A 13,983-nucleotide genomic window follows, 5' to 3' on the forward strand; every position below is an offset into this window, starting at 1 on the left:
ACTTACTGGTAGAAAAGCAACTTCAAAGAAACCAAAAACTACATCTCCCATAATCCTTTGTCATGCGGCTTGCAGGCAAAGGAAAATGGCGAAGATTGATGGAAGAGGGCTGCTGTTGATCTAATAAAAGCGGATAAAAAGAGTCGCTGCTGATTTTGATCATCGCATCTAATGTACTAAAAACAAATACCGGTATGTGCCTGTGCACAAATCTGAATCTATAACTGGACATAACAGCACAAAAGGTAATTTGGCCACACAAACTGCAAGGGATACATTTTGGCAGCTAACCTCAGCTACTTTAGCATTGCTAGTAGAAGAATACATGTTTTAAGGGGTCAACTTGTAGAGATAAATGTTTGATTTAGTGTTATATTCTTTGATTGATTAGGCGGAATCTAGTCATACTGGGCGATCTTGGAACATCCAAACCAATTGTGGTCTAACGCTTAATGGAGGTTGTGATTAGGAATGCAGCCATGTCAAATTTTCATCAAAACAAAGCTCTTTATAATAGTCATGGAAGACATTTCTAATTCAAAATGGGCATCAGATGTGATGCAAAGGTAAAATTGAAGGTCTTTTAAGTAATGGTACACATTTAAATATTTGATGCCAGTTTTGACTTGCCAGATTTGCTTAGTCAGGAATGTCAATCATGACTAAGGTGGTGACTGGTAGACAAATCTGACATGTCATAAAGCAGTTAATTCACATGCATTATTTGTATTATCATCAAAGATGTTATTAACACACTTCCTAAATTTGAATTCATAATAATAATACTAAAATGGAAAGTATATTGAAGCCTTTTAGGTATGTTGGTAACTGCAGTGGACACTGGTCAATCATTATGAATAGAACAAAACTACTATTTTTGATCATTTATTTGTTATAAAATACGACCAATTTGTATTATATTATATTTTTATTTGTAATCATTTATGCATGGTTTATATTAATACAATGTTAATAAAAACTATTATATACATGAACTTAAAATGAATAACACTCAAAAAATGTTTTTTCAAAATAATAATATCAATTGTTTTGGGCTTTCTAGGTTCAGCTGACCTGACTGGTGTAAAACCAGCGGCCTTGACCCATGGACCCGAAATCAGCATCGGGCCTCAAAAGGAGGCTTCCCACCTCCTCTCCCTCTTTCAAAAGAGAGATAGTCCAAAGCCCCCCTTGTCGTTCCCCCTCTTTGTCTCGGTCCTCTCCATCATCTGATAGGTCTTCACCTTCCTCCGCGTCGTCCTCTCCCCGTGCCAATTCCTCTCTTTTTCAGAACCATGTAAAAGACCTGGTGAGGGTATCCTCCACATCTGTCTCCCACGCAAAGCCGTCCCTTTCCGCCTCCAAAGGAACCTTTGCCGAATCCTTTCCTCGCACTTTATTACAGCCAAGCGACGGTTATCAAGAAGAAGGTAGTAGGAAAAAAGACATTTACGATCCTTTCCATCCTACTGAAGGAGAAAAGGAAAAGGATGGAGCAATTGAAGAAGATGGAGAGAAGTATGACCCATTTGAGCCCACAGGTTCTCCGGCATCGGATGAGGAAGAAGACGACAATGACGAAAATAAAGAAATCAAAGAAGAACTGGCAAATGTGGACCCAGAAACTGACGATGAGAAAGACGAAGACCCTCCAGATTCCACTGACATTTTTGGTGAACCCCTGAGCCCCCCTTTGGCTACCCAGCTCTCTCACAGAAGGCGAGTTGACTACAACAGCACCAAAGTTAAAAAAGAAAGGACCGACTCGGACCATTCTGAGATTGAAGAGGGGGAGATTGTTGTTGCCATTGAGAGAGATGTTGGCGGAAAAAGAACGGGAGGAGGAGGAGATCTGTCCTTGAACCCTCCTCAGATCACCTTTTTTAATCCAAAACCAGAGCGCATCCTACGCGTTCTAGACGGGGACGGGTTTGTGTCTGTATGTGCTGACAGTAATTGGGATGTGGACAGGGAGGCGGGGGCGGAGCCGGTTGTAGGAGTGGAAGATCTGAGGAGGAAACTGGTCAGCAAGAGGAAGGAAAGATATCTGGCATTTCCCGGTTCTTCGCCACTCACTTGTCCACTGCCGCCATCCGCTTCTCCTCCCGCCGAGATTGTACCGTCGCCTCCTCATGCCCCTTCTGCTGAGCAGGTAAGCCCCAATCGGAAATCTTCCAAAACTTCCAAGGACCAGGCCAGACCCAGGAGCAAGGATAGGAAGCCTCGGGAGAAGGATGAGAAGAAAAAGAAAAGGAGGAAAGAGAAGGAAGGAGTTCGAGAGAGGAGCAAAGAAAAGAAGCTAGTGGACAAACCCCAGAAGGAAGATAGGGAGAAGGAGAAACACAGGAGGAGCAGCAGGAGTAGTAGTCTGAAGAGGAAGAAAACGCATCACAGTAGCCCAGAGGCTTCCAAATCTCGAAATAATCCGCCAAGACGGGAGGAACCCAGCCGGCAGTCCTTCTCTAGTTTTTCCCTGGAACGCCACAGAGAGCGGGATCGGGAAAAAGAGAGGGACAGAGGTAGGGACAGAGACCGAAGAATGGAGCGAGACAGGCCAAGGGAAAGAGAGAGAAGCCGCCCTGTCAGCCAGAAAAGGGAAGAGACCGTTTCAGGACGTTCCAGTTCGAGGCCAGATGAGCGCAAACGGAAGGCAGTGTTTCATTCCAGCAGCAGAGAGCGGGACATTTCTAACAGGCCCAGAAGAAGACAAGAAGAAGAAAGGAGAGAAAGGTTGAGACCCCGGGAGCATGAGGGGGAACGTCGCCGGGACGGGCGTCCCGTTGTCCCACCGTCCATTCAGGACCTGAATGGTTCGGATCTGTTTGCCATCAAGCGGACCATCACAGTCACCACCACCACAACCACCACCACTGTCCCTGGCTCTCCCATACTCGCTCAGACCTCTCCGTGTCGCATTGTCCAAGACTTGGACATGTCCCACAAGAGAAAGAAGAAGAGGAGATGGCCCTCGGGCGGTGAGGAGACCAACCGGGGTACTCGCCGTAGCCGTTCCCGCTCGCCGTCTCCTCCGCGCTATCATAGCTACGAGTCGGACCGTTATTCCGATAAATTAGAGATCGATATGTTGTCTTTGGATGGTGAGGCTTTGGACTCAGATTACCCGTCTTTGGAAGACACGCCACCACCAGCTCTGCCTCCAGAGCCTCCCGCCCCGAGTCCCAAATCCAAAACAACCACAAAGACCGAACGGCAACACCCGAAAAAGAAAAGTCGTACGTCAAAGAAACTGACTCAATCGACCTCCTCTTCCAATAAATCCAAAAGCAAAGGCCTATCTTCTCTCTCCGTCGCTTCTGATTCAGTGTCTATCTCAACGGGCCTTCCTCTAGCCAAGCGAACCAGGAAGGTGAGCAAGGATAAAGTGTGGGACAAAAAAGATTTGGGGCGCTCCAGCAAGTCTAAGAAAGAAACCAGTGGTCGGAAAGGCAAGCTCCAGTCCAAAGTGTCCGTTTTAGTGCGCGAAGGAGTGAGCAGCACCACTGGGACCTCAGTCGGATCGGGTAAGTTGGGCATGGACCTCCTCGGCCCCGGAGGAACCGGAGGAGTCTCTGGAGGCTCTGTGGTGGGGGGTTCCATCGCTGTGGTCTTCTGTCGAGATAACGAGAGCAGGTCACCGTTCCTCAAGCCATGCACCGAGCCTCTGCCCGTAGGAGTTCGTAACAAAGATCTGACCGCCATGGGCAAGCGAAACAGCCTGGCGGCACCACCACCACCATCTCTAGCCAGTCCCGCGAGAACAAAATCGAAAAAAAACAAGCCAGGCTCTATTACATCCACCTCGTCCTCTACCTCCTCTCCTTCCTCCACTTTGGCCACCAAGCGCCGCCGTCGGGTGGCTAAAAAAGTTCGGGAAAAAGAGGGAGTGTCCGACTTGGCCACCGGCGATGCAAGCAAATCCAAAACGAGTCCCGAAGACTGGAGCGGACTTTCTCAAGAGGTTCCTTCAGTTGGCGGTGATGGAAGCAAACCCATGAGTCCACACTCTGGCCAATCTGGCCCCGCCCCTTGTTCCTCATCTTCTTCTTCTTCCTCCTTTACAAGTGTACTCCCGCCCTGTTCCTCGCCACCCCATACACCCCTACTTTCCATGGCTCCTTCACGGGACACCAGGGAATCGTCTCCAGACTCTCAGACGGTGGACAGTAGCTGCAAGACTCCGGAGCCTTCGTTCCTGGCTGACGAAGGCCAGACCCAGACCAGCCCAATGATTCCACCGTCCAGTCCACCCAGTCCGTCTGAGCCCCAGGGGCCGACCCCAACCACCATGCAGCCCCCTTCAGACAGCGCACCCATTTCGGTGGCCTCCCCTCCGTCCTCCTCTTTGGTAGGAGGTGGCCTCGGTTCCCTTTCTCTACCTTTGTCCACGTCAGATCCCTCTTCCTCCTCGGTGTCCTCATCTTCTGCCAGTAAGCCTCCTCTACAGTCTCCTCTAGTGGCTCCTGTTCTTCCATGGAGTCTGCAAACTGGTGTGGACTGCACAGCTGGAGGGGTTCTCGCATGTGAGTATCCGTGGCTTACCAGACTCGAGGCATGCAAAAATAAATTGGAATCAACATGTACATGGTAGACCATCATTAATTCAATCATACACTGCTGCAAATCCTGGAATGATTGGATACATGTATGAAAAAAGTGTGGTTTACATGGTGATCTAATGTTCCTCAGGAGTTCTCTTGATAAAAGCTGTCTTCTCCCATCCTAGTAACTGCTCTACTCTTTAAAATGGAGGAAGCAAATATTGCCAGCAGAGCTAAAGCACAAGAGTTCATCCAAGCGACCAGCCAGGTTAGAGACGTTACATGTATAGACCCATTTATTTATTTTTTGCGCACATGTATAACAATGTCTTGCTCTTCTTCTGTCTCAAATGTAGATCCTCTCTCAAGCAAACCAGAGCCAATCCCAGGCTCCCCCAACCAATTCCTTGATCTCCCAGATACCTCCGCCCCCTCCCAGTTTGCCTCCAACAACTGGACTCAGCCCAGCGCAGTTCATCCTCCAAAACTCCCTGCCGTTAGTTGGTTGCACCAAAACACCCCCATCTCACCTGCACCCCGCCCTTGGTGGAGGGTGTGCAAAGACCCCTCCACCTTCCATGCATCTTGGGCTTCCAGGATTCACAGGGAGCTCTGGGGACTCTTTTTGGGACAATGAAAGCAAAGACCCTGATAAGGTAAAGTTGCGTATGTCTGTCTATACCTTTTTATGCCACATCCACATCCTTGTAAAACTAAAGCAAGGCATATTAAACAGGGCATTCTATGTTGAAGCTTGCAGCAAATGCATAACAAAATACATGAAAATATATATGTACAGTACCTGAAAAAGCTCCACACCCAGGAGAGGGCAGTGGAAGAGGTGAAGCTTGCAATTAAGCCATACTATCAGCGCAAAGACATCAACAAGGATGACTACAAAGATATCCTCAGAAAAGCTGTTCACAAGGTCAGTTGCACATTACACACTAACTACCGTAGTTTTATTTCCCAACTCCTCCATTGAATATCCACAAGGCAATCCAAGATCAAAACAACCCCAAAAAGAAAACCTCAATTGATTTAAAATCTCCAAAAAGTATTCATTCCAATACCAGGAAAGACAAAGTGCAAATGTGGGGTTAAATGTCTTTTAATTAAATGTACTGTCACCGTTTCAGATCTGCCACAGTCGTACCGGCGAAATCAATCCAGTCAAGGTTAGCAACCTTGTGAAGCTATACGTCCAGCGCTACAAGTACTTCCGAAAACACGGGCGCAAAATGGATGACGAGGACAGGGATGACAGGGAACATGGCGGGGCTTTTTAAAATTTTAGCCTTCTTATTCTCTTAATTGTGGACACCCACTATTTTATTGTTTTATGCATTTTATCTGTGTGAGTTTACTGTACATATGTCAACAAAAAATAGTCTTTAGAGAACAGGTCATGTATAAAAAATTCCACGGATTCCATGTATCCCCAATAAAAACCCAAGAACTTTGATCACGCAATGAAATAATGTTCCACATTCATTGTGAAAATAGCAGGAATAGTCCTATTTGAAGGATGTAATGTAATACACTACCAAGTACTCATCAACGTATACTGTACAATACATACCAGAAGTATATACTCTTGTTTATCTTTGTTTTTTGTGGTTTTGCAAAATGCAATCTTTAGTTTGGTGTCCAGACTACTTCAATTTTGCCCGCACAACAGTTTACATTCTTTTGCACTTCTCATCTTCAACACTAAATGGCAACTAGCCACTTCAAAAGTGCCTCCATTAGCCCAGGAGTCAAAACCTTACATGCTCATGTAATGTCATTGTTTTATTTTATATACATAAGATGAATTATGATAATGGTAAGTTCAACTTAATCTGTTTTTTTTTATGGATAGCCCTAGGCCTAGTCCAAATCAACTACACATGTTTTTCTATATAGATATATAGTTTTTTTCCCGAAATTTCAATAGACTTTATTTTGATATCTATACCCAAATCCATTATTTTACTCAAAAAGACATTACTACGAGTCTTTCATCGTAATTTTAATGTTTTTCAGTATTTTGTGCCATTGTGTGTACCGTCGTTCATGACTCAACATGGTCGAATGATTTGCGCATGCGTCAAACTGCTTCGCGAAGGACTGACTGCTTATTTTACGGCAGTTGTATTAGGTTTATGGCATCCCGCCATTTTAATTTTCACAAGTTCCTCGAGCCCTGCATTGTAGTTGTTTCGCAGCGATCTCATCGGCCCAACAACAATTCTTCCAGTATATGTTTATACACAGATCTTATAACAACTGAGCCAAACAGGCTTTGATGCATCTTCCCACGCCGTTCAAATTTGATGGTGTAATTTATCGTTGAATGAGTGAAGGTAAGAGTAACCCATGTTTCTTGTTAGCCTAACTGTCTTAGTAGCTAACACGAATAAATACACCGAACGAAACTAAAGAAATACTGTACGAAATTCATTAATCGTGATGTCTTGTTGTACCTGCCAACGTAAAGAAGTGATATCGATTTTAATTTGACTGTTTGTAAATTGAAACCAAAAAGTAACGCTTAATGTAGCACGTGAGTTAGCTGGCTAGTTAGCACGTCTGCTTTTGTGCTCACCGCTGACCTAACATTCGATGTTATTAATCACTGGATCAATGTGTATTTTTTTAATTTTGTCAGGTGAGCCATGACGCAGTTTTTACCCCCGAATCTTTTGGCCCTCTTTGCCCCTCGGGACCCAATCCCTTTTCTTCCTCAACTGGAGAAGTTGCCACATGAGAAACATCACAACCAACCATATTGTGGCATTGCCCCGTTCATCAGGCACTTTGAGGTAAAAGAACAAGTAAATCTTTGCCAATTGTGGGTTTTTTTTTACGTCCAATACAGTTTGGAAAGGAAATACAAAAAAATGCATTGTTTTTGTTAGGATCCCAGAGATGCCCCTCCACCAACAAGGGCTGAAACTCGTGAAGAGAGATTGGAGAGAAAGGTGAGTTTTTTAAGACTTTGAAATCTTTGTAAGGGAATTTAAAGACTTCCCATTTTCATTTTTTTATATATTAAATAGGGTACTTCAAATGTAGAACTGCATTTTCTAGCAGATAAGTGTCCATTATTGGACTATGATTAGTATTGTCAATTCTGTGTGTGTTGCTATTTGTTACATATTTCTCTGACCTCGACCTCCATATAAACTTAATGTTATTTGTTTCTTTTGCAGAGGCGGGAAAAAATTGAAAGAAGACAAACTGTGGTGGAGACAGAACTGAAACTTTGTAAGTTGCTTCTGCCAGTAACTGCAAGCAAGCAAGCCATTTGATCTGATTGCCCTTGCCGGGCTCTAACAAATTATTTTTTGTATTATTTAGGGGACCCCCATAATGACCCGAATGCACAAGGGGATGCCTTCAAGACGCTGTTTGTTGCTAGAGTGGTGAGTATGCTGTGCTTTCCCCTGTATTATTTTAAAAGACAGTCCTGGTTATAGTTTATGGAACCAGTGCAATAACAATCAATATTTTCTTTCCTCTAGAACTACGATACTACAGAGTCCAAACTACGTCGTGAGTTTGAGGTGTATGGCCCCATTAAGCGGGTAAGCAGTAATGGCATATCTCTCGTCTTCCTTTGTAATCGGTCATTTTTCGGCCAGTCAACAATTTGAATATCGATTGCAGATCTACATCGTCTACAACAAGAGGACGGGGAAGCCTCGTGGATACGCCTTCATTGAGTATGAGCACGAGCGTGACATGCACTGTGAGTACAAATACAGCGTGGGGCTAAGAAATGCATTCATTCCACCCATCAAGCTACATTCAAGGGTTCTCCCGTTGCCACCAACACATTTCATTCCTTTTTTCCTGTGGGTCAGGATCAGTCCCCAATGGGAGGCAAATTTGGATGGAGGCGACAAAGTTACACATTTTGCATGAAGAAAACCGTCTCGTGGTCGTGTGATGTTTGTGTGTCTGTGTTTGTCGCGTGTCATCAGTTGTCTGATGCTTTGGTTGAGGAGGGGACCGCTTCATTCAGTGGGGCATCATGGTAAAAGTGGGTGGACCATGAGCTAGGGGTGTGCCTCACCCGTGAACCTGAACCTCTTTGCTTGTTGAAGGGCACCCGGTCTTTTAACTGTTAGGTGAGGTTGCTCTGTGGAAGAGCAACTCTGCTGGTTGGACTCAAATGGTAAGCAAATGGTTAGACTAAATCACTCATCATTGAATGGGGTTTCTGCTGGAAATATCTAGCTACTGTTATTTTTATTTAGTTATTTTTGCAACCCCAACTTTAGAGCGGGAAGTTTTTTTTAAGGTTATGAGTCTTCAACTCTGGTCATGAGGAGAGAATTTTACTCAAATGTCTGCATAAGTATGGATTTGAATGAATCTTTTCAGTTGACTGATGATCATGCAACACCAGGTGGTGTAACACAGCAACAGCATTCTAGCATGTTGTTAGCATTAGCTCTTCAAGACCAGAGTTGCTGATCACCGCTATGTAGTAGTCAGGCACTTGAGTGGGGGAGGCGGGGTTAAGCATCATTATTAACTGTGTGTTATTCTCATTGCCACTGCAGCCGCCAATCTGTGATGGCTATTGGCCAGAGCTGGCTGGCAGATGATGATGGTTATGATACATCTACACCCTACTACCACAGCTCAGTATATGGTTGGTATAATGGGTTTGTATGATGGGTAAGATTTCTTTCCACCCTCCATCTCCTATATAGGGAAGAGGAGCTACGTTCAATGGGAAAAGTGTTTTTGCAGGCAAGCCCCAGGAGCTTTCCAATATGCCACTTTTGTTTACAACGATGACTTTGACCATTGAACGCACCCCTGACCACTAGCGTTTTTCCATGGCACCCAATGACACTGCCCTTTTTTTGTTAAAGCCAACTTGGGTTGCACCTCTGGTGTTTTTTAAGTTGAAAACGTACATGCGAGGTGGAGGCAAACGGAGAGAAAACACGAACTCCACCACGTTTTAGTGACACCGCGTATTGGGTGATATCCACAGGAAATAATGGAAGGCAATGGACACGTCCCTTTTGTTATTAGCAGTGAGGGGAAATATTCCAGTGACCAATGTTGGTTGGTTTCATGCTCGACAATGAAATATGGAATTTTCTATGAACCTTTTAGCAGGGACAATATCAAGGCAGTGAATCACACACCAGTGTGTATCATAAGTAATTTCTTGTTAACTGGTGGTTCGATTTGCTTAAAGAGCGAGACCTCATTTGTAAAAAGAAATTCAGCTCTAGTATTAAGAATTCTTTCGGTAGAATGTTTTATTGACCATTATCCCATGCGTACAGATACTAAACAACTATATGCTATACATTTGGGAGCATAGCAGCTTATGCTACCCCACATCCTACTTGAGTAAGACAAAATGCACAACATTTTTGTTTTTCTAGCAAAATCGTGTATATACAACTATCCTAGTAACTATACGTTGTAATTAACATTGTCATCTCAGTAATCCTTGAATTTTAGTCTTGATCAGCGACGGACTCTGTAAAATACTGGATCAGTTCAGGCGATTAAAAATGCTAAGGTGGCTTTAATAGAAAAGGCAGATGTATTTTCTTGGTAATTTTGACACAGGGGCATCTTATCCATGATCTACTCGGCACATATCACAAGTAGATAAGCCACATAGTTTTCCAATTCCAGTATTAAAGAAGCACATTAGGTTGCACTTTTTTTTCTTCCCCCTGTTGGAATAAGGTTTAGACAATGGGTGAATAATTTCAGATTGAAGAAAAATTTCTTTCACGGTATTGGTTAGTGTTGGGAGCATGGGATTCCTAGCCTCCATTAATTTGACGGAGTGCTTTTGGATTACTGGTAGGGGTTTGGTAAGGCCCTGTCAGTGGATGGCATTTGAATGGCATCCTTTGTGCAGATAGTAAGTGGTGGGGTTCTGGTAAGGCCCCTGACTGTGTTGCGACCAAGTGAATTCTGGTGTTGAGGGGTTGTGGTAAGGCCCTCTGACTGAGCTTTTAAGACCTTTCCAAGGTCTTATGATGTGGGATTCTGCCTTGTCTAAATGGTAAAACTGAGGGGTTTTGGTAAGTCCGTATTTCTTCAACAACGAGATGGTAAGGCTGTCATTCCTCGCCACATCAGACCAGTGTAGCTGACAGAAAGCGGCATCAAAGGTCTTCACTTGTGCAAGACGGAGCACCAAAAGTTTGTGTGGTATCGTGGCGTGAGGCGTGAGACACATTGTGAATGGGAGTGCCTTTTTGCTGTCTTCATTGTACTGCTTTGCAATTAGGATGGTAAGCGCTTGCGTCCGATGGCCCCGACCACGTCAGCCTCTTGTTCTATAGAACAGGGGTGTCCAAATTCCCAGTTGTCATGGATTTGATGTCACCAATTGTCTATGGGAGTGAATGAGTCAAGGGCTATAAGCAACAAACTAATCCAGTGGTATAAGGAAAAAATAACTTAGCTGTTAAAGTGACTAGCTTCATCTCGTTACAACTGAGAAGCGCAATGGACTTAAGACTTCATATGTAGGCTGTACTCAATGACATTTTCATAATTTACCACGGGCCAATAAATACTGGGCAATGGTCTGTAGTTTGGACACTCCTGCTATAGAACTATAAAATGTAAGATTTTGCACAAATGTTTACACCTTTAGAAAATAAGCGATAATCTGTTTTGTCACAAACAAAATCTGTGTGTCAACTAATTTTATTGTTGATCATTTACCCAAGTTTGCATTGCTAGCATGATGGGGTCTTGTAAGAAACTACCCCGGCAAGCTTGTTGGGTCAACTACAAAACATGAAGTTTGCTCGATTAAGGCTTGAATGCATAACTACGCACACTTGTCAACCAAGTGGCCACTGTGGCACTGAGCGACCATTTACGAGTAGGGTTATTTTACTCAGGCCTTCACAAATCAAACTTAAGCCGGTAGCTGTCGTATTACTACGCTTGATCACCAAGTTAAAAAAAGATTTTGAGTTACTGAATAAATGAACATTGAACATTCATCGGGTGGAAGGAAGTCTACTCCCATTATCCTTGGGCTTTTGTCCAGAGAGCAGCCCTCTCGGCTTCACCTGCTCCTGGTCAGTATGCCAAAGCACTGTTTGTTTCCTTGGCTACTGGGATGTGCTCTACTTTTATATCACACGCCTTTTTTTCTGCCCACTCTTCTCCAGCTGCCTACAAGCACGCAGACGGCAAGAAGATTGACGGCAGGAGGGTGTTGGTAGATGTTGAGCGAGGACGCACTGTCAAGGGATGGCATCCTCGAAGACTGGGTAAGCATTGCCTTCCTTTCAAACCCAGGCCAATGGGGCATTTTGTCATCTAATCTTCCAAGTAATCCTCCCACAAAATACCAAAATGTGCTCTTTCTAGGTCAATGTACTTTTGTGAAAGCATAATCTAAAAGAACTAGAAAGGAAAGAATGCTTTGAAATACATTTAAAATAAGTCTTCAGTAAGCCCTGAAATGCCATTGAAACTCTGAGCTTCCTTGTTTTTGCCTCCGGAAGAATTAAAAATATGACTGATTTGTGGACGGATCAGAATTAAATCTGGTAGATGTATCGGTCGCCAGTCAGTTCAAAATTCGAACTATAAAGGGTCTTTTGACTGTATACATTTTTTTAACAATGCTGGAATGATAAAAATATTCCTATTGAGAGATAAACTTAACCATGCACATTTCTTTCAGGCGGAGGGTTAGGGGGGACCCGACGAGGTGGCGCAGATGTCAACATCAAACACTCTGGCCGAGACGATGCGTCTCGCTACGATGATCGGCCGCTGGGAGGGTGAGCATTGTTAACAATTGACACTACTAATATGGAGGTCTGTGTGTAATTGTCTTTTCTCGATGACTTCATAGTGAGCGCGATCGTGGCGATCGTCCAGATCGTCCAGAACGTGCAGATCGTGGAGATCGTAGAGAGCGCAGTCGCGACAAAGAGAGAGAGCGTCGGAGGTCCCGTTCCCGCGAGCGCCGCCGCCGCACCGGTTCCCGTGACAGGGAGAGAGAAAGGCAGCCAGCGGCGGTGGCGGCGCCAGGCGAGGAGCAGCCCACGCCAGGCGGTCGGCGCCGAGACAGGGAGCGCGACCGCGGGGGTGAGCGTGGAGGCCCGGCTGGGGGAGATGGCAAGAATAGGGAAAAGAGCCGGGACCGAGACAGGAAAAGGAGGAGCCGGAGTCGGGATCGCAAACGCGATCGTGAAAGGGCCAAGGGGCCCGAAGGTGAGGAGATCAACCAGGGAGAAGGTGGCCCCGAGGGTGGTGAGCGTATTCCCGAAGAAGGTGAAGGAGAAGGGGGAGGCGTGGTGCCAGAGGAGCGCAGGGATCGAGAAAAAGACCGGGACCGCCGGCGCAGCCACAGGGACCGAGACAGGCGGAGCAGGGGAGACCGAGACAGGGATCATAAGAGAGAGCGAAGCGATCGAGAGCGAGCCGAGCGTAGGGAGGAGCGCCACGCTGCCGCAGCCGCACGCGAAGACGCCGGTCCCCAAGATGAAATGGCCCACGAAGAAGGAGCAGAGGCACCCAACATGGAGGAGTACAGTCAAGATGGGATGATGGACCAGCAGTCTGTGCCCGATGAGTATGCCTCAGGTGAGAATGGCTACAAGATGGAGGCCGCAACTGGAGAAGAGTACTAATTGGCGCACGGTTTCTCAAATGGTTCATCTTCCACTGTATCGTGACTCGCTAAACAAAGGCAGCGCTGCCAGAACCATATCTCGCCTTCCTCTCGACAAGAAATGATACAATGTGGATCTGCCCCATTTGTGTTCCTCAAATCCAATTTTCAGCAAAAGGAAGGCACTCTGTGGCCCCAAAGGCAAGCAGCCATTTTTTTCCCAGCTTTATATTGCATTCAATTCTGTCCATTTGGTTACCGGTCGGTGCTTTGTTTAGTGTTTGTGAAATCTGAAGATAATTTGATTGTGTGGCGATTCCCATATGTATTGGTGAAAGAGCAATTAAAAATTGTTTTAACTATATCTAGGCGTCCACATTTGTTCAAATTAAATCAGACTTGTATACTAAGAGTTGATGATAGACATCTGATGGTGTCGGGTACAGTAATAATAAAATTGTTTGATATAATATATTGAAAAATACTTTGAGATATTAACATAAATAATATAAAGATAACAAAAATAGTAATGCAACATTTTGAATTGATAAAAAAAAATGTTTAATTTTTAAGAGTAGTTTTCAGAAACGGATTTTTCGTTTAAATTTACCAAATCAATATATTTTATTTTGGTTTATCATTTTGTTAGTTTCCTTTATTTTTATTTATATACTACATGTCCAATAGGGGCACTATTGACACCCTTTACTCTAAGAATATAATAAATATATAAGAAAAAAACAATCCACATCAAGGTTTACTTCTACCCCTGCTACTTTGATTCTTCTTTTTTAATTCTCTGTAAGCAATACAAAAGCA

The 13,983-nt window shown here is 44.5% G+C and overlaps 2 protein-coding genes across 3 annotated transcripts; both read left to right on the forward strand.

Moving 5' to 3' along the window:
- Window positions 1-60: 60 nt before the first annotated feature.
- Window positions 61-6,130, forward strand: scaf1 (SR-related CTD-associated factor 1). 2 transcript variants are annotated; one of them, XM_077734330.1, is made up of 6 exons: window positions 61-245; window positions 1,064-4,520; window positions 4,724-4,806; window positions 4,895-5,194; window positions 5,338-5,466; window positions 5,678-6,130. In XM_077734330.1, the coding sequence occupies exons 2-6, from the start codon at window positions 1,106-1,108 to the stop codon at window positions 5,825-5,827; spliced, it is 4,077 nt and encodes a 1,358-aa protein (XP_077590456.1). In that variant the 5' UTR covers window positions 61-245; window positions 1,064-1,105; the 3' UTR covers window positions 5,828-6,130. The 2 variants fall into 2 exon arrangements, with proteins under 2 accessions (XP_077590456.1, XP_077590457.1); XM_077734331.1 differs by having other exon boundaries at window positions 66-192.
- Window positions 6,131-6,675: 545 nt separating this feature from the next.
- On the forward strand, window positions 6,676-13,528 carry snrnp70 (small nuclear ribonucleoprotein 70 (U1)). Its single transcript, XM_077734332.1, has 10 exons — window positions 6,676-6,886; window positions 7,192-7,345; window positions 7,442-7,504; window positions 7,736-7,790; window positions 7,884-7,948; window positions 8,048-8,110; window positions 8,193-8,274; window positions 11,708-11,809; window positions 12,229-12,328; window positions 12,403-13,528. The coding sequence occupies exons 2-10, from the start codon at window positions 7,199-7,201 to the stop codon at window positions 13,181-13,183; spliced, it is 1,458 nt and encodes a 485-aa protein (XP_077590458.1). The 5' UTR covers window positions 6,676-6,886; window positions 7,192-7,198; the 3' UTR covers window positions 13,184-13,528.
- The last annotated feature ends 455 nt before the right edge of the window (window positions 13,529-13,983 follow it).

This window comes from Stigmatopora nigra, chromosome 15 (genome assembly GCF_051989575.1).
Source record: "Stigmatopora nigra isolate UIUO_SnigA chromosome 15, RoL_Snig_1.1, whole genome shotgun sequence".
In the NCBI taxonomy this organism is placed as follows: domain Eukaryota; kingdom Metazoa; phylum Chordata; class Actinopteri; order Syngnathiformes; family Syngnathidae; genus Stigmatopora; species Stigmatopora nigra.